The sequence below is a fragment of the Ursus arctos genome, unplaced genomic scaffold, assembly GCF_023065955.2.
Source record: "Ursus arctos isolate Adak ecotype North America unplaced genomic scaffold, UrsArc2.0 scaffold_3, whole genome shotgun sequence".
Classification (NCBI taxonomy): Eukaryota; Metazoa; Chordata; class Mammalia; order Carnivora; family Ursidae; genus Ursus; species Ursus arctos.
In genome coordinates, this window is record NW_026622985.1 from 31728873 (window position 1) to 31749706 (window position 20834).

The window sequence follows — 20834 nt, forward strand, 5'->3', positions numbered from 1 at the left end:
GAGGACTCTTGCACAACCACTCCCTAGTACCAAGGAACCAGGACTTCTTGCACAATTTCTGATTACCAAGATAACTCTGTAGCTGGCATCATTGAGTCTGAATGTAATCAAGAAGTGTCACATACCGCTGTACTCCTTTAATTAATTAAAACCATTTAAAAATCTCTGGGCCAGGCAGAAATCTCAGAGTTGGCCTTTGGACAAGAGTCCACCTTCTCACCATGTGGCTGGCCTCCTGAATAAAATTCATATTCCTTTCCAATCAAAACTCATCTCTTGAGTAGTAGCCTTTCAAGTGACAGGCGGCCAAACTTGGGTTTCAGCAACAACAGGACACTGACTTATAAGTTCTTACAATACCTCCTTCTAGGAGAGAATATTCTAGATGATTAATTTATGATGAGGTAGTAATAAAGACTTTAAATAATACATGAATATGTTAATACAACCATTCATTTCCTTATCTGGAATTATTATTCAAATTATCTAAGAATTCTATTTTACTGTGAGTGGATATTGCTTTATGAAGTATCCGTAACAAGCGACAAAGAAAATGGGTTAGGTAAATGAGAATCCTGAATACATTACTGAATTTCCTGCTGTATGAGCACTCTTGTTTTGGACAGGCAGGAAGCAGCATTATCAAAGGTCCTTCTGATAATTCCACTGCCATTCTTATACCTGTAGATGATCACAAGAAAGTATTAAAAAGAGAGCAGTCAATGACTCATAGTATAGTAGAAGCCCCTTAAAATACTTTTGTCCCTCTAGTACAAGAGGTTGACAATGGGGGGTCTTAAAAACATGATTCAACCAATTCTTAGGATTTCTATAAATATTTCTAAGAAAATAACCTTTTGATGACATTCTTCAAATTAAAAACAGGGTGCATGAAGAGCAAAGCAAAACCATGTTCAACAGGAATAAGTTTCTCCACTCACTATGAGTTCAGGTATCAGAAATAATAGAATTTATTTCCTGCTTTCATTAACACAACTACTCTGCTTAATTATTCTTAATTAGTTATTCCAGTAACTATAGCAGTGTCTCAGCCCATATCTGAGTATGTGGGATAAATTAGGAACTCAGTAATTGCTATATGAATGAAGGAATGAACAAACCATAAATCCTTAGGAAGAAAGGCAATAAATCTACTCTTTTTCTTCACACAGGTTTTGTTTCAGGGCAATAATTATATGGCCTGAGGCTCTCACTTTGACAATGCTACATTTTAATCTAGAGAGATAAAGTTTAGCGGGTATATGGCCCTAATTTGTTCAATCTATTTACCTCTACTATCTAGGAGAACTTGATTTAATCACAGAGTGTAAGATCCCAATTAATAATCATTTTCAGAGTAACAATATTTTTAATGGCATGAAACTAAAAGAATTTACACTATTTTTGGAGATTATAAGGCTAACTAGTGAGAATAACTCTGTGCCCCACTTTAGGTGATTCATATGTCATAGGAATTAGCAATCTAGCCAGTGTCTTTCTTAAGAATAAAAAATTAACAAATATTCAGGGAGTATATATTGAGTCCAAGGCCTGAGCCAGATGGACCCTGTTAGGAAATATTAAAAAGTATAAGATGTAGATATCTCAACAGTTGGAGATGACAATATAGCCAGCTTATTTAAAAAAAAAAATCACTTCAAGATTGAGACATAAGAATGAAACTTTCAATAAAGCAACTTTGTAAATGTTCCCACCTGGAACATGGATATGATGGCTGGAACTATAGCAGTCATTCTGAGACCATAAGGGGATCTTGAATACAGTGACTTGATCAAATGCATAAGTTTAAGAGGAAAAAAAAACACCTCTGGAGATCATATGGATAAAGGTTACAGTGAAGAAGAACTTTGGGTTACATTATTTTCTCTGTATATGAATACTAGTGAAGCCTGATAATGCATTATAGAATCAACAAAATAATTAAGGTTAGAATGAATCTTAGAAAAGAATTGTAAGCTGCCACCTTCTGTTACACTGAGGACACCAAGAAACCTTCCTCTTTCCACATAATCCCCCACTGAAGGATCTCTTTTAGTAGAAATTCTTTTAGCAGAAGTTAGGGCCTTTTGTTCATTTCACAAATAGAGATGTGTGGGGTGCAGATGCAGAAAATGATGCTTAAGAATACTAAAAAACTATTATTTCAACATTTTGTCACTGGGGTGGTTCTAGAAGAGGAAATGCAGAGAGAGAAAACATTTTGTTAGTAAATACTAGTAAATCCAACCTAATGATTACTTCTTGCTAACCTATAAAATTCATAACAAAAACAGTAGATACAAAAAAAAGACCTTTAGATGCTGAAAAGTATCAGAAACTTAATGTCATAGCAAATTTTGAGGTAAACTACCTCCTGAGTAACTATATTAATAGAGAGAAATGAGAAGGATAATATAAAATAATAAACATGTTTTTTATAGTACTGTGGTATTATATAGCACTATACTTTCACTTATGTGTTGTAGATGAAATTTCCTGCAAATTTGAGTACAGATATTATCTCATAAAAAGAAACAGGCTTATTTATTTCCATGTTTAACTTCCTTTCCTACCTAGTTCCAAGTCCATCCTGGTTTAGGCCTATGGTTGATATCACAGGAAGCATCTGCCTTAAGCAGATCTGAAAGACCTGCCCATCCACCAAAAATCCCTTCCACTGACTTGCCATGGTACCTAAAAATTCCAGCAGTAGAGTTATTTCTCTTCAATGAAGTAACCGGAAGCCATTTAGTAGGCAATTATTTTTACCAGGAGTAACTTTATGCCAATTCCACCTAGAAACATCTTGACACAATTAATTTGTCGGAATGGATGGACAGTCCTTGGAAGTGTCCTCAGGAAATAAGCTATAGGCTGGCTAAGTTTTGATATGAGAGAAAAGAAAGAGGGAACTAAAGACGCCTGCTGCAGGAGAAAAGGCCATATTAGTAGTTCATTTATGGGTCCTGGGAAATTAGTTTTTGGTGTAGAGGAAAAGAGGTGGGCATTCCAAGGAAGTTAGTGAATACCCAAGGGAGTGGTATAAAATTGATGACAGTTTCAATACAGACACTTTAACTTAGTTACATTGACTTCTCTTGGACAGCAGAACCAAAAGCATGATAGACAAAACGCAGGAATCTAATTAATAAAAGGTGAGAAGACAGAAGATCAATTCAGATCATCCACAAAGCAGATAATCAATTTAGACAATTTTCATTTTAGTCTGCTGACAAAATTACACAGTACAAAATCAAAATGTTAGATTTGTCAATTATATATTTGTGCATTTTATACTTAATAACTACACTAAAATATTTATCAGATTAAATGTAATGTGGTATCCAAGATTATATTCTGGAATAGAAAAAGGTTGTAGTTCAAAAAGTAATGAGATCAAATAAAGTCCCTAGTTTACAGTTTTGTACCAACATAAATTCCCTAGTTTTGACAAATAGCTGTATGTTAACATTAGGACAAGCTGACTAAAGGGTACATAATAATTCTTTGGGCTATCTTTGTAACTTCTCTGTAAACTTAAATTTATTCCAAAATAAAGTGCTTATTAAAAGTTTTGTATTAAAGTAACTCTAGTTTATATTAAACATTTTTTTAAATCAAATTGTGAGTTATGCCAACGGCTCATTTGGGACTACCATGCCTGTTATGCAAAATTCTCTAGTGCACTGAGTTTAATGGTTTGCCTATACCTTTATCTTCTGAGCAACCACGTAGAAGAGAGTGGTATTTTCTCAGTGGCAGAGATAGTGATATTTTTATCCAATAATGACCTCTGCATCAGGTCTAGATACCTTGGGTCATTTCACCTTATGTTCATTTTAGCTGCATATTTTAAAGGCAACAGTTTCCAGTTTCATGTTTCTTTTACTATCTGATAACCAGAGCTTTAATAAATATCTCAGGCTCTGACCATGTTTTGTTCAAGGAAAACATACTTTCTCCTTTGTTTATAGTACATAATGTTCCTCTGTATTTTAGGATGTTTTAGTATCATTTTCCTGTGTATGTGTTATGGGAAAGAAAACAATTTTGGCCTATGTCCACTAATAAGAAAAAACAAAAACTAAATAAATAAATAAACAGATTGGGCTTAACACTATTTTGACAGAAGAGAAAGACCTAGTAAAGATAGTAATCTAAATAGCAGCAAATATTAGCAAGATTAAACTAAGCATCTACATACTAACAGCCTAATGTCCTGATTAATTAATCATAGGTTAAACGACAATCACAACTTATATTGACTGGTGGGGGAAGAGTGAGGTTCAGTAGCAACAAAGGAATCAAGACAGAGGGATATTGTTCACATTTTGTATTTCCAAATAATTACTTTTCATAAAAGAGGGGCAGAAATATGAAAAGGATTCTAGAAATGAAGTCTGAGTGGTTAAGAAAGATTACTGTAAGACTGGTGGCAGTGTGGTGCGGGGCCGCATAACTTGGCTGTGGACTTTTTATTTTTTTAATCGCAGGAGGCCTTAGAAGAGGTGGGTGGAGCGGGCTGCGGTGCGGCCACTCTCTGCTGGTCCTGCTCTGGCTGAGGAAAAGTATGCTTTTTAATTCTCACAAAGCCGCGCTTTAAATGTGAGGTAGAGAAAGACCCTTGTGTACGCACCTCCAAGAAGCTAATGTCTCACAAACTGTTGAAGACAAATTTCCTTCCCCACTAGACACAATAAAACTGTTACAGCCCCCAGGTCCTGACATTTGTGTCCCAAGTTTTAAATGCATTGTCTCCAAACATTTCCTAGAGATCACTCAAGCGGTCAATGAACGAACGAACACCTTTTCGGGCTCTTTTTTCGCAACTTAATTTGTGACTTTTACGCGTTTGGTTTTATTGCCTGTTGGTGGTTTTTTTGTTTGTTTTTTCCCACTGCGCTTCCCCCAGTGAAGACTGTGGTACCTTTGGTTTCCCCAATTAAGGGAAAAATTCCTGCAAGGCAGGTCAGCGTCCAGTGCCTTCCCATACAAAATGTTAATTCCTCAGGTATCCACTCTGCACCTGATTGTCCCGTGCCTCAGTGCGCCTCAACCTTTTCTCCGTGTTTTTTGCTGCTATATGCCCACAGAGAGGTTAGTGTTTCTCACCTACCAGTAAGGAACGCCGCTCAGCGCCTGCGCCTGCGCCTGCGCCTGTCCGCGGGAGTTCGCCAGAGAGCGCATGCGCTATCCCTGCCGGAGCTAAAATAGTGTCGGCAGTCGGTGGTGACGCAAAAATTCCGCGCGTTACCTCGATGCGTATACTTTCTGCGGGAGTGAATCCTGGCACGTCGCAGTGATGGTGCACTGCAGTTGCGTGTGGTTCAGAAAGGTCCGTGACTGGTGTTTCTCATCCTGTTACCCAGAGCTTGGTGCCTGTAGCCCTGAGAGCTCTGGTTCCCCTTCCTCCCTGCTTTCCTCCCCTTTTTCTTTTTTAGGGCCTCTTTCCTGTTTGGTTCTACTGTAGTCGTCTCCTCTTAGCCCTTCCAGAGGTCAGGCTTGGCCCGTGAGGGGTGAGAAGAGTGTATCTACCTGGTACGGTTTAGGACGATTGTTTGGGGGGATAAGGTTTGAGGTTCTTCAGGGGAATTGTGTGCACGTGGGATGGGGAGCTGGAGAAACCTGCCTTCCTTTTAGATATGCAATATGGTATACATAGTGGGTAGGCTTGACGTTTTTCTTTGGGCTCAAATAGTCTGTTTTTCTAATTTTAGGTAATAATATCCATAGCCTGTTACTATATATGTTTTCCTCAAGTGCACTCTTTCAGAGCTTTCTAAAAACTGCTTTTCATCAGGCAACGAAAATAATGTAATTGGCTTGCCTTCTTGCAAGAAATTTACGTCAGATTTTATGCAGTGCTCATTTTAGACATCGTTTCTGTAAAAATTTACAGTTGCTTCAAAATTAAAGAAATCTTAAGGATCCTCACTAGTAATGTTCTGAAGCTTGCTGGCATCATTAAAAATGACGAGAGTCCGATACTCATTTTAAGTTTGGTTTCTAAACCTCTGAATATGATGAATCTAGGGTAGTAAGAAATGTGTCACACATTGAACTGAACTTTAAAAACAGGAACTTTCTTTTTATTGGAGAAAGAGGCATGGTTAGTAATATTTCTGAATTGTAACTTTTTTCTGATTTGTAACTCTGTGTGTGTGTGTGTGTGTGTGTGTGTGTGTGTTTGGAAGTTTTTGTTTTTTCAGTAAGCTCTATGCCCAATGTGGGGCTTGAACTCAGGACCCTGAGATCAGGAGTCGCATGCTGTACTGACTGAGCCAGCTAGGCACCCGAAATGAAATCATACTTCATCCAGTTCTCTATTTTCCAGAATGTAGGCAGTCAATAGAAGAGACTTGTGAAAGCTAGTATTTGAGTGTATGAGGTAATTCTTCAACTAAAAAGAAATTGCTTCTTTTTTGTGTGTTTGTGGGTCAGTTATGAAAGCTGGTTGTGTAGCCTTATGCCATGAACAGTCACCTCCACTAAATGTTGTTTGCAAGGGGAATCTCTTCACTTATATGTGACTCATTTCTTGCCTAGCCCGGCAGAATCAAAGTATAAGTTCTTCACCTCGAAGAAAAATACTCTGGCTAGCCTCAAGTTCATCTTTTATATATTCCTTCTACCCTGTTCCCTTACAACATTCTATTTCATGAGTATATTTGCATACTCATACCTAAACTTTGAATCTTTGTTGTGCTCCCATCCATTGCAATCTGAGATCTAGACTACATCAGAATCACCAAGGGAGCTTTTGCTAAATATGCTGGTTAGACCTATCCTTATCTCCTCCTCCAGAGTATAGCAGAATGGTCATATTTTGGAAAAATATACATATTTTGGAAAAAGTTCCCAGATGTTTTTGATACTTAACCTATGCTAAGTGACTAAAGACCATGGATTTAAGATACTACTCTGTAAGGAGTTTTGATAGTTTGAGAGGTTAGTACATAGGATCTTTGCCTGCAGAAGTTTAGTGAGGAAAAAAGTAAATACTAAATGCAGTATAAGGTATCAAAAGGTGTAATAATAAAGATATGATCTAGTTGCTGAGAGAATCCAGCAAAGTCAGTGGTAAGTGTTGACTACAGGAATAAAGAAAGACATTAAAAAATGTGACATTTGGGTGGGTTTCTGATAGAAAAGAACAAATGACATTGGAGGAAAAGCATGAGCAGAGTGGCATGGAAATGTGATCGTAGATTATGTAGTACAGAGCAAAGAGAGGAAGGAGAGATAGAGGTTGAATAAATGAAAATAAAACTGGAAGAGTAAGTTAAGAACTTTTACTACTGAGAATTTTAGACTATATTTCATAAACAGCAAAAACAAAAAATGGTTTTTGAGTAGGGAGAAATATAGTTAGAGATCAGATTCGTTTTCAGAAAAATAGCTTAGGCAGCAGGACAAAGGCTGAGTTGAAGGAATGATTAGACACTGCAAGAGCATTTTAGGAGCCAATGTAATGGTCAGCATACTAAGGCAGTTGTACCAGAAAGGAGAAATAGGTAATAGAGCTTTGAGAAAAGAAGCAAGTATAGTCAGAGATTCCCCAATGTAGACTCCATGACTAAATAAACTGTGGTTCCATTATTTGGGAGACTATTGGAGGAACATAATTTACCTGAGGAAAAGTTTGGTTTTGCCGTGTTATCATGTATCTAAGGTGACTATTATCCTTTCAACTAATATCTAAGAAAAAGTTGCATATTTGAGAGGTTTCAAATATAAATTAAAGGCAGATCTTGCTCTTAGTTGCTTTAAACTATTAAGCTTAACTCCTGATGGAGATGTCAAACAGACTAGACATAGAGAATATCTCACCTAGGTGGTAGTTAACTGGTACAGTCTGAGATCACCCAGAGGAGAAAGTCTACATTGAAAAGTGGGATAGGGGCACCTGGGTGGCTCAGTTGGTTAAGTGTCTGACTCTTGATTTCGCCTCAACTCATGCTCTTAGGGTCGTGAGATGAAGCCCTACATTGGGCTCTCCACTGAGTTTCGAGTCTGCTTGAGATTCTCTCTCTCCCTCTCCCTCTGAGCCTCCCCCCTGTTTGGATGTGCATGTATTCTCTAAATAAATTAAGTAAGTGAGTAAGTAAATAAAATCTTTAAAAAGAAAAGTGGGACAGTGTCAGAAACTTTGAGACAGAAAGTGGGACAACAATTGATAATTGAGGGGCGCCTGGGTGGCTCAGTCGTTAAGCATCTGCCTTCAGCTCAGGGCATGATCCCGGTGTTCTGGGATTGAGCCCCACATCAGGCTCCTCTGCTGGGAGCCTGCTTCTTCCTCTCCCACTCCCCCTGCTTGTGTCCCCCCTCTCGCTGGCTGTCTCTCTGTCAAATAAATAAATAAAATCTTAAAAAAAAATTGATAATTGAAGAAAGAGATCTTAAGAGAGTTAATCAAATGGGAAAGGGAGGTCAGCCCAGAGGTGAACTAAGAAAAGATTATGGGTATGACATTCAGAAAGCCAATATTGAGTTTTTTAGGAGCTTTAGTGGTAACAAAGGATTAGGAGTTCTAGGTTGGTAAGCACGTTTGGTATACAAATGATCTCTTTCTCTCTCTTTTTTAAGTATGGAAACTTCATTGATAACCTAAGACTCTTCACCAGAGGAGGAAGTGGTGGAATGGGTTACCCTCGTTTAGGTGGAGAAGGTGGAAAAGGTGGTGACGTCTGGGTTGTAGCCCATAACAAAATGACTTTAAAACAACTTAAAGACAAATATCCTCAGAAACGGTTTGTGGCTGGAGAAGGAGCAAATAGTCGGTAAGTATTTACTGAATGACTTTGATTTTAGAAAATTAATCCCTCCCAGAGGAAAAAAAGTTAGAAGATCAAAATTGAATTGGCAATTTGAAGTAAATTATATTCTATGTTTGTAAATGAGCAAAAGTCTACAATAATCGTCTCAACTCTAGTAAAGATAAAAGGTAGATACTAAAGAGTGTTTTGGAGTTTTTTAACATTTTTATCTTTTTCTTCTCTCAGTGTCTGTTTATATTCTTTTGCACTTCTCTGTGAAAACAGAAAATGATCTGAATCTCCACTGTTTTCTTCTAAAATTAAATTTTTAGCAATCTTTAGGAAACCTTTTTTAAATCTCAACTGTTCTACCCACCCCACCATCACCAATAGTTCTGCTGGGATCTTAAGATTTAGAGCCCATTTCCTGATAAATCCCTTGTGTGTTTTCCTTTGGCTTGTTTTGGTCTTCTCTCTGTGACATCAAAACGCTATTATGCTGCCCTCAAAATATGAAAAGAACTTTTTCTTTTGTTACAAAGAAATTGAAGAAAAATCTTACTTACCTATATTTTGGAAGTGGTGGTTGAACCCAGTCTTGAAAGGGGAATAGAACTTTGCCAGACAATCAAGGCAGGAAAATGTGTGTTGGCAAGTGTACAACATTTATAAAGGCAGTGCATTAGGAGGGAATGAACTGCTTGGTGAAATAATACTTATTTCTAGCATAACTGTGGTACAAATGGGGTGGCTTATTTTAAAGTAAAGACATTATAGTCCAGATCATGGAGAGCCTGTTATGCCGTGTTACAGAATTTGAAGATTATCTTAGAGTGATGGGGAGCCATTGAAGGATTTTAAATGGGCAAGTGACATTAATAAATTAGTGTCTTAGAAAAATCACTGTAGGGATAATTGGTTAAAGAATGGATTGGAGATATTGATTGAGACTAGAGACAGGAGATCAATTTGGAGAATATTGCAACATTTCAGAAATGATGATGTTCACAGTGTCTGGCCTCTACCCATCATTCTAGTTTCATCTCCCTCTACATTCTGTGTTTTCTGCATTCCAGCCGTGTTGGCTTTCTTTTACTATCTTGTATTGGTATTTGTCTTCTATCACTGGGCCTTTGTTTGTGTTATCTTTTCTGTAATGCTTTTACCTCCCCATCGTCCAGCTGCCTCCTATGAATCCTTTAGATTTAAGCTCAAGTTTTTCCTGATCTCCCTGATTAGGTCAGAATTCCCATATGAACTCACATGTGTAAGTTCTAATTCATAAGACTTGTCACAGATACAATTTTCCATTTTCTCATGTATTTGATTAATGTCTGCTCTCTTACAGACTACCATTGAGGTCCATGAGGGCAGGGAACATAACAATTTAGATCATCATTTCTTCCCAGATATGTAGTACAGTGATTGGTACATAGTAGATGCTCAGTTAACATTAGTTGAATGATGAATTAGATTGACAGAAATAGATGGATTAGAACTATATTAAATAAATAAGACTTCATGATTGATGAAGTATTGAAAGAGAATGATAAATCAAGGATGACTTCTTGGTTTTGACTTGAGGAGTGGGTAGATGATAGTATCATTCTTTGAGAAGGATTATGGTAAAAAGTGGCAACTGAGATGTAGAAAAAGGGAGTTTGAAGGGCCGTTGGAGATGTCAGCAAGCACTTGAAATACAGGTCTGTGATTCAGCAATATGATCAGGCCCAGAGATAAATTTATTGATTGTAAGCATGGACTAGGGTAAGTGCATTACAGAAGAGAAAAGGATTGAGGATCAAATTCTGTTATTCACCAACATTTAAGGAAAAGAAACAGAAGGTGTGATCTAACAGAGAGAGTTAGGAGAGACTTAGTGTCATGGAAGCTAGGGAAGAATTTAGAGGAGGAGGAGATAACAGTCTTATTTATCTTGTGCAGTTCAGGTAAATTAAGCCAAGAAGTTGAATAAACTTACTGAATGCCAGAATTTGAATGAATTATTTTAGTTTTATGAATCATGCTGTCATATGTCTCTATTTGGGTCCTACAAGAAGCAGGTACCAAAGTAGGATGTGATGAGCAAGAGATTTATTGGGAAAACACCTATAAAGGCAAACTGGGGAGGGACCTTAAGGATGTTGGGAAAGTTGTCTGACCACTGTGCAAGTCTAAGCCTTATGAAGGAGAGAGGGAAGGGCGAAGTTTTAGTCCGTTGTGCAATTCTAAGAAAGTTTAGGCAAAGCTAATGGATTTCTTAAACGGAAGTTGCCCATCAGAGGAATCCTTGTCTCCTACAAAGGGGCTGCCTTAGTAACCCTGCTGTACCCAGTTGTTGGCTGGAAGTAGACTGTGGGAAACATCAGCTCTTTAAGATTTCAGAGCACACCAGCTGGGGCCATAGGTCATTTATGTTCCCTGCAGTCAGGTCAAAGAGATGCATTTTTGTGGCCCACTATGGCATACAGTGTTCAATGTTATTTTTATAATCAGTTGTTCAATGTTGTTTTTTATCAATATTCAGAAATCTACAAGTACTTTGCAAGTTACCTTATATAACGTTTTGTTTCTGGCTATAGAACCAAAGGCTGAGACTCTTGGATTGATGAAATTGAGCTGTCATTTATTTTCATTTTGCAATGGTAACAGAGATAGTGTCCATTTTGTTCAATTCACACCCTTTTTGAGGATCAAGTATAAACAAGATACCAAAACAATATCTTACATGTAGTAGACTCAAAGATGAACTCATACAGTGGGGTACGGTATATCATGCTGTGATCTTAAGGTATTGCTTTGTAAATTTCAGTGCAAAATCTTTGTATAAGTTAGTTAAAATCATAAATGATTTGAGAATAGATTGATATTTTAACTTTTTGAAATATGTATTTGGAGTTTAATATTTAATACAGGGGAGTTTTTTTATATACTGGTATCTACACGTTGCCTAATTTATCCCCCATTTTACCTCAAGAATGTGCTTTCTAACCAGTCTGTGTCTTTACCCCAAACAACCAACCTTTATCAGTACGGTCTCCCCCTTCGCACCTACCCCCACCTTCTCATTTTCTGTTTTTCTTTCTTTCTTTTTTTTTTTAAAGATTTTATTTATTTATTTGATAGAGAGACAGCCAGTGAGAGAGGGAACACAGCAGGGGGAGTGGGAGAGGAAGAAGCAGGCAGAGGAGCCTGATGTGGGGCTCGATCCCAGAACACCGGGATCACGCCCTGAGCCGAAGGCAGACGCTTAACGACTGCGCCACGCAGGCGCCCCTCATTTTCTGTTTTTCAAACAAAGCTCACTTAATTCCGTCTGAAGAGATTTGTTCCCTGTTGAGTATAAATCTTAACTCCCTTCTCTTCTTCTCCTTGAAAGATTTGTTCATGTGCTTTAGTTTTTGGGATATGAAGAAGTTAATCATGGGAAAAAGAGCTCAACTATTAGACTTCCTTTTAAGTATTCTAAACTAGTGTTTTTAGACTGTGTCTTTCAATTCTTTAATATGGTACTTTCAAACCATTTTTGTTGCCACCCACACTGAGAAACATTTTACATTTTTACCCAAGCATGTATGTTATCTCTATTTCCTGTTGTGTGGTATATCATACGTTGTTGTTTTCCTTTACTTTAGGAAAATATACATAACACAAAATTTACCATTTTAACATGTACAGCTCTGTGGCATTGTACTACATTCATATTGTTGTACAGGAATCACCTATCTTGTTTTAAATGCTGGTTATGACTGCATTTTGAAAAACATTGCCTTAGGGTTATAAAATCAATTTATTAGATTTCATATACAAAGTAGAATAGGAAACATCACGTATCACATAGTAAGTACGGTCTCACAAAACTTTAAAGTCATATATATGAATTTGTGTGTGTACATATATATGTGTATACATATACATATGTATCAATGACTATTATTTCTTATTGAGTTGCAACTGAGAAAACTACTCCTCTGAAGAAGCCATGCCTTCAACATGTAAATACCTTTAAAGTGTTCAAGATCTGTATAAGTGTCTGTTTTTCAGCTATAAAATAGGGATAATAATAGTACCTAGTTCTCTTTGAAAAAATTAATAAAATTGATAAACCCCTAGCCAGACTTATGAAAAAGAAGAGAGAAAGGACCCAAATAAATAAAATCACAAATGAGAGAGGAGAAATAACAACCAATACCACAGAAATATAAGTAATTCTAAAAGAATATTATGAAAAACCATATGCCAACAAATTGGACAACCTGGAAGAAATGGATAAATTCCTAGAAACATATAAACTACCAAAACTGAAACAGGAAGAAACAGAAAACTTGAACAGACTGATAACCAGCAGAAAAGTTGAATCAGTAATGAAAAAACTCCCAACAAATGAAAGTCTGGGGACAGATGGTTTTCTAGGTGAATTCTACCAAACATTTGAAGAAGAGTTAATATCTATTCTTCTCAAACTTTTCCAAAAAATAGAAATGGAAGGAAAACTTTCAAATTCATTCTATAAGGCCAGCATTATCCTGATACCAAAACGAGAGACTGCACTAAAAAAGAACTATAAATCAATATCCCTCATGAACATGCATGCAAATTCTCAACAAAATACTAGCAAGTCAAGTCCAACAGTACATTAAAGGAATCATTCACCACGACCAAGTGGGATTTATTCCTGGGCTGCAAGGGTGGCTCAATATTTGCAAATCAATCAACGTGAAATTCCACATTAATAAACGAAAGGATAATAACCATATGATCCTTCCAAAAGATGCAGAAAAAGCAATTTGACAAAGTACAACATCCATTTATGATAAAAACCCTCACCAAAGGAGGGTTAGAGAGAACATACCTCAACATCATAAAGGCCATATACAAAAAAACCACAGCCAATACTGTCCTTAATGGGGAAAATCTGAGAGCTTTTCCTCTACAATCAGGAACAAGACAGGGATGTCCCCTCTCACCACGGTTAGTTAATACAGTACTGGAAGTCCTAGCCACAGCAATCAAACAAAAAGAAATAAAAGGCATTCAAATCGGCAAGGAAGAAGTCAAACTTTTACTATTTGCAGATGACCTGATACTCTATGTAGAAAACCTGTAAAACTCTACAAAAAAAACTGCTAGAAATGATACACGAATTCAGTAAAGTCACAGGATACAAAATCAATGTACAGAAATCTGTTGCATTTCTATATACCAATAATGAAACAGCAGAAAGAGAAATCAAGGAAACAGTCCCATTTACAGTTGCACCAAAAAACATAAGATACCTGTGAATAAACCTAACTAAAGAGGTAAAAGATCTGTATTCTGAAAACTATAAAATACTGTTGAAAGAAATTGAAGAGGACACAAAGAAATGGAAAAATATTCCATGTTTATGGATTGGAAGAACAAATAGTGTTGAAATGTCTATAGTACCCAAAATAATCTACACATTTAATGCAATCCCTATCAACATAGTAACAGTATTTTTCACAGAGCTGGAACAAATAATCCTAGAATTTCTTTGGAACCAACAAAGATCCCAAATAGCCAAAGCAATCTTGGAGAAAGAAAAGCAAAGCTGGAGGCATCACAATTCTGGACTTCAAGTTATATTACAAAGCTGTAGTGATCAAGTGATCAGTATGGTACTAGCACAAAAACAGACACATAGATCAGTGGAACAGAATAGAAAACCCAGAAATGAACCTACAACTATAGGTCAGTTCATCTTGGAAAAAGCAGGAAAGAGTATCCAATGGAAGAAAGACAGTTTCTTCAACAGTTGATGTAAGGAAAACTGGACAGCAACATGTAAAAGAATGAAACTGGGCTACTTTCTTACACCATACACAACAACAAATTCAAAATGGATTAAAGATCTAAATGTGAGACAGGAAACCATTAAAATCCTAGAGAAGAACACAGGCAGTAACCTCTTTGACCTTTGCCATAGCAACTTCTTACTAGATTGTCTCCTGAGGCAAGGGAAACAAAAGCAAAAATAAACTATTGGGACTTCATAAAAATGAAAAGCACAGTGAAGCACACAGTCCACAAAACTAAAAAGCAACTTATGGAGTGAGAAGATATTTGCAAATGACATATCTGATAAAGGGTTAGTATCCAAAATATATAAAGAACTTACAAAAACTCAACACCCAAAAAACAAATAACCCAGTTAAAAAATGGGCAGAAGACCTGTCTTTTTCAAAGAATACATACAGATGACCAACAGACATATGAAAACATACTCAATATCACTCATCATCAGGGAATTACAAATAACAACTACAATGAGATATCACCTCACACCAATCAGAATGGCAAAAATTAACAACAGAGGAAACAACCGGTTTTGGGGAGGATGCACAGAAAGGGGAACTTACACTATTGGTGGGAATGCAAACTGATGCAGCCACTCTGGAAAACAATATGGAGGTTCCTCAAAAATATAAAAATAGAAGTACCCAATGACCCAGTGATCACACTACTGGGTATTTACCCCCAAAATACAAAAATACTAATTCGAAGGGATACACGCACCCTGATGTTTATAACAGCATTATCAACAATATCCAAATTACGGAAAGAGCCCAAATGTCCATTAAATGATGAATGGAGATACAGTATACATATACAATGGAATATTATTTGGCCATAAAAAAGAATGAGATCTTGCCATTTGCAAGGATGTGGATGAGCTAGAGAGGATAATACTAATACTCTCAGTCAGAGAAAGACAAATATATACCATATGATTTTACTCATATGTAGAATTTAAGAAATAAATGAGCACAGGGGAAAAGAGAGAGAGAGAGAGGCAAACCAAGAAATAGACTCCTAACTATAGTGAGCAAACTGACAGTTACTGAGGATAGGTAGGTTGGGGAGGATGGGTGAAATAGGTGATAGGGTTTAAGGAGTGCACTTGTGGTGAGCACAAGGCATTATGTGTAGGTGTTGATTTTGAACACCTGAAACCAATATTATACTGTATGTTAATTAACTGGAATTTAAAAACTTAAATAACTACCTATTTCATAGGATTGTCATGAATCTTAAGCTAATCTAAATAAAGCTTTTAATAGTGCCTGGTACACACTGGCTGAGTAAGTGGTAGATAATTATGTAATAGCCTTAATATGGTTATCATTATATAATTGTATAATCTTTTTGTTTGTATATTTTTCTTCATCTTATCTCTATATAAAGGTTATTCAAGCTCATTTTAAAAATACCAGATAAAATTTAAAAATTTGGAAAAAGAAAGTCAATCACCTGTGATTCTTCTACCCATAGATAACCACTATTCACCTTTTCTTGACTTTTCTAAGTTTTTTCTATATGTTTATGCAAAGTGACTTGTGGCAGTTAGCTTGTAATTATGTGCATGTATGTAAAACTTGGGGGTACAAAGATGAGAGCACAATATTTTCCAACCTTTTCTTTTCTCTTAGCATTTTTTTCCATGCCAGAGAATTGTTCAGAATGGCTGCATACTAATATACTACTGGAAATAACAATTTTTTTGGCATTCATTTATTTAGGTAATTATAGACTTTTTTCACTGTTACAGTCACAATGTAATATACATCCTTGTGTATATAGTGTTTTACATGATTGTTCAGTTAATTTTTTTAGGATTAATTTCCAGAAGTAGAATTGCTAGTTCAAAGTTTATACCAATTAATTCTATCATGAGCAGTGTGAAAGTAACTAGATGAATCTCTTATAATTAAAGTACTCGTATTTGAGGTCAGCTTGTTAAAAGTTTGTTATTTAATGGATTTTCCATTTTTTTCTAGCTTATTTGTGTTATAGAAATGATCTCTCCATTTTAGGCATATAATACTTTAGTTCATTATGAGTTAAAATGACTTGGCGGTTAGCTTGGTAACTTAAATCATTACTTATTATTATTGTTACTTGTTTTTATTACTTATTTTTATTGTTTTTATATGGTAGTCTAAAATGCAAAAAAATAGGGATAATTTTCTCTTCCTCTTTTTGGCCATTTAACATCTACATTAACAAGAAAAGTTGGTTGCTGGTCTTTATAAACCATTATATTTGCTTGAATACAGTCCAGGTAATATAGTGGGTTTTCCCTGTTTTAATTTTAGCTTTATTTTTTTGTAGAGTTAGTGCACTGAAAGGGTCTAAAGGAAAAGATTGTGAAATTCCTGTACCTGTGGGTATTTCAGTAACTGATGAAAATGGTAAAATTATAGGTAAGTGTATTGTAGTTTCTAAGGTTGTGAAAATGTACATATTTTCTAAAATTGTTTGGGAACTGTGGAGAATAACTCGTCTTTAAGTTTTTTAAAAACTATTTCAACTGCTAATTTATAAGAGATTTTGAAAACTTTATATAAAAAGTTGTTCAAGTGGGAAAAAAAGTTGTTCAAGGGGCACCTGGGTGGCTCAGTTGGTTGTGTGTCTGACTCTTGATTTCAGCTCAGGTCATGATCTTGGGGTCCTGGGATCAAGCCCTGTGTCAAGATCCTTGCTCAGCAGGGAGTCTGCTTGAGATTCTCCCTCTCCCCGCCCCTCCCCCACTAGCGTGCATGTGCTCACTCAAGCTCCCTCTTTCTCAAATAATAATTCTTTTTTTAAAAAGTTGTTCAAACTTTACTGCTAGATTTAAGATTATTGTAAAGATACAGCTCTTGAGATTTATAAGTTGGAATTTTTTGGCATCTGTTTATTTTTTTTTTTAAGTTTTTATTTATTTATTTGACAGAGAGAGAGAGACAGCCAGTGAGAGAAGGAACACAAGCAGGGGGAGTAGGAGAGGAAGAAGCAGGCTCCCAGCGGAGGAGCCTGATGTGGGGCTCGATCCCAGAATGCCGGGATCACGCCCTGAGCCAAAGACAGATGCTTAACAACCAAGCCACCCAGGCGCCCCTGGCATCTGTTTCTAAACAAAAATGTCATTAGTGATTAGCTTCACTTAGTAATCTTTGTTCTAAGTATCTTTCTCTGTCTTTTTAAGGAGAACTCAATAAAGAGAAAGACAGAATTTTGGTAGCTGAAGGAGGTCTTGGAGGAAAATTACTCACTAATTTCTTACCACTGAAAGGCCAGAAACGAATCATTCACCTCGATCTAAAACTTATAGCTGATATAGGCCTAGTGGGGTAAGTATCATTTGTATTTTTATTTTTATAATTTCAGAGAGATAGTTCATGAGTAGGAGACAAATACAAATGGTAATTTGGGACCAGTGTTATTTATAGAATTTGTGTGTTTGTATACTTTGAGGATGCTGCTAAATATAGTTATTGTACCATTGCAAACAGAGCTTCACAATTAATATTTATTTATAAAAAGAAAGGAAAATCGTAACAGTTGAGTAGGCTAGTGGGAATGGTAGAGAATGAATCAAAAAAGAAAAATCAGTCAAATGCAGTAGTATAGGAAGGTGAAAGAATGTTACCAGATGGTAAGGAATAAAATTAAAATTCCAAACCACATTTTATGAAGTGTATAGGAGGAAATAAAAAGAGAAAAAATGATTGAGATATTCTTATAAGTCTTAATAGAGGTATCGTTATATTGTTGATCAGGTGGTTAACAGCCAATACAGAGAGTCTCAACCATCAGATTTAGACACTATTGAGCACCAATTTGGATCTCACTGTGACTGTTTCCCTGTCCTTCATGCTCTGCCTAGGGTCTGTCCATTCTCAGTATTGTAGACCCCACAACGTTGTCCTCTTTCACAGGCTTCCATTGTTTCATCAAACAATGCTGTTTAGCTGTCGGGGTTGCAGTGCTGGCACCTGACTAGGGGGATAGATAGCAAGATAGAAAGTAGGTAAAGGAAGGGAGGACTTCAACTTTGCATTTCTTCTCTCCCTCTCTGCCCGGCCCCACTGCAGCATTACATGGTAGTCACATGGTACACCTAAGAAAAAGGTAGGGAACACTGCCTTATTGCTGGCTCTACTTCAAACTTCCAGTTCCATTCCTCGCTTTACATAGCTTCTTTCTAACTCTCTTTATCTACCATGTCAGCCATCTCACTGTTTCTTTACCAGAGTCATTAGTCTGAATCCCTCACCTCTTGCCATGCCTGTCTAGCTACTAGGGCTTAATATCAGGGGCTTCGAATTCATAAAGGCCCTATTCCTGCTGACATTATAAAGATGTGATCCTGGTGTTCAAGCTTGCCATTTGCAGTTAGTCTTTTCCATAAAACATAGTTATCAGGCATAGTTTCTGTAATAATGTATATTTTTCACAATGTTGTAGGCTTAGTAGGGTTTTGTGGACAAGACTGAGAATCTAGCCATTCACAGTCTCATTTGTTACAAAAATGTGTTTCTTTTTTTTTTTTTTATTATATTATGTTAGTTACCATACAGTACATCCCCGGTTTTCGATGTAAGGCTCGATGATTCATTAGTTGTGTATAACACCCAGTGCACCATGCAATATGTGCCCTCCTTACTACCCATCACCGGTCTATCCCATACAAAAATGTGTTTCAAGTTCCATGGAAACACCTCTGCAGACTAAGAAGAGCCTGACAAGGCTGAGTAGTAAAGGTGGGGTGAGAATGGGAGACTCAAGTGAGAGACTATTTGGGTTAGAATCTCATATCCTCTGGAGACCACCTGGAAGGTCTTGGATAAGTTTTAGAATGTCTCTAAGCCTTTGTTTTCTCATTTTTAATAGTGGCTGGAGATGTTGCTAAAATATAAGATAACACGTTTGCAGCACAACACATGCCTTGGATTTATGAATGCTTAGTAAATGGTGGCTGCTGTCATCATCATCATCATCATCATTACATTGCCAACTTACTGGAGAGTACATATAGTGAAATACTAAGCTCTTTAGAAGTGGGTTTGATATTACAGTCAATAATTAAAGCATCAAGTTCCTTTTTTTAAGCATCAAGTTTCTTAAGTACAATTCTTAATGTATGTATTTTGGTGCTTTTAAATTAGGCAACTATTCTTAACAAGTTACTACCATGAGTACCAGCATAAACAGATACCTGCTTGCTCGTTTCAGGATTGAACTGAACCCTTAGAGGAAAGGTCCCTATAACTAACGTATTTGTACTGTTGTCCAATCTGATCTTTGCATAGGTTGGATTTCAGCCTCTAACATTTTTATTAAGTACTTTTCAGGAAAAAATCTCAATTATCATTTCATCAACCATTAGCATCCTTTTTCTTCTTATATTTTGATCTCTTTGGAATTAGTTGCTGGCATTTTTCTGCATTTAATACTATTATGAAACTATGAGGATAATGGAAAGAAATAAGCAAGTCTAGTTAGGGATAATCATGAATAAAAATTATTGCAGTTTGCATTTCAAAAAGTTACAAGGGCCTGGGTACAATAAGATCTAAGACAATACTGTATTTCCACAGGAAAAGGAGTCATTAAAAAAATCTCACCTAATTTTATTTTAAATTCATTATAGGAAGATATATTTAATGAGATACTTTAATTAGGTTTCTTTTGAATGTTAAAAGAGCTTATAAACTTTTATAGAACTTCAGGTTAATATTCCCAAAATATTACACCATTATTCCAAGTGAAAGTTTGGCATGTTTTGTAAGAAGAGCTTTCTCTAATTTGAATGAAAGCTGTGAAGACAGAGATCACATTTGTCTCATTGATTGCTGCATTTCTGATACCTAGTATATTGCCTGGTACAAGTTAATGATTAATAAATTTTGTTTGGATAAACGTAATGAAAATATCAATGGAATTGAGGAAATCATCTCTTAAGTGACTCTCATTCCTTGTACTTTCTTTCATTTATGGTGGGCCTTTCCTAAGGCAAATTTGGCAATAAAATCAAAGCCTTAAAAACAATATATATTTTAATTATATTGTAATTCAGTATTTTCTCATCAAAAAAGGTATCTCAAGAAAGAGATTAAAGGTATATGTAAAAGTTCAAGGATAGGGTCGTGTGGGTGGCTCAGTCGGTTAAGCCTCTCTGCCTTTGGCTCAGGTCATGACCTCAGAGTCCTAGGATTGAGCCCTGGATCCATCTCCCTGCTCAGCAGGGAGTTTGCTTCTCCCTCTCCCTCTGCCCCTCCCCCCTGCTCGTGT

The 20834-nt window shown here is 36.4% G+C and overlaps 2 protein-coding genes across 3 annotated transcripts in view; one reads left to right on the forward strand and one right to left on the reverse strand.

Moving 5' to 3' along the window:
• LOC113259704 (uncharacterized) overlaps positions 1-5191 on the reverse strand; it is a 36984-nt gene extending 31793 nt beyond the window's left edge. The window contains exons 1-2 of the mRNA XM_057304139.1: positions 5117-5191; positions 589-681 (exon numbers count right to left, since the gene is read on the reverse strand). Coding sequence (XP_057160122.1) covers positions 589-673 — 85 coding nt within the window. The 5' untranslated portion in view covers positions 674-681; positions 5117-5191. The remainder of the gene's footprint in view (positions 1-588; positions 682-5116) is intronic.
• The window catches only part of GTPBP10 (GTP binding protein 10), a 28933-nt gene continuing 13272 nt past the window's right edge, over positions 5174-20834 (forward strand). Inside the window, exons 1-4 of one of the 2 annotated variants that reach the window (XM_026505230.4) lie at positions 5174-5335; positions 8587-8780; positions 16890-16981; positions 17746-17890. In XM_026505230.4, coding sequence (XP_026361015.1) covers positions 5303-5335; positions 8587-8780; positions 16890-16981; positions 17746-17890 — 464 coding nt within the window. In that variant the 5' untranslated portion in view covers positions 5174-5302. The other variant, XM_044386319.3, reaches the window with a different exon arrangement.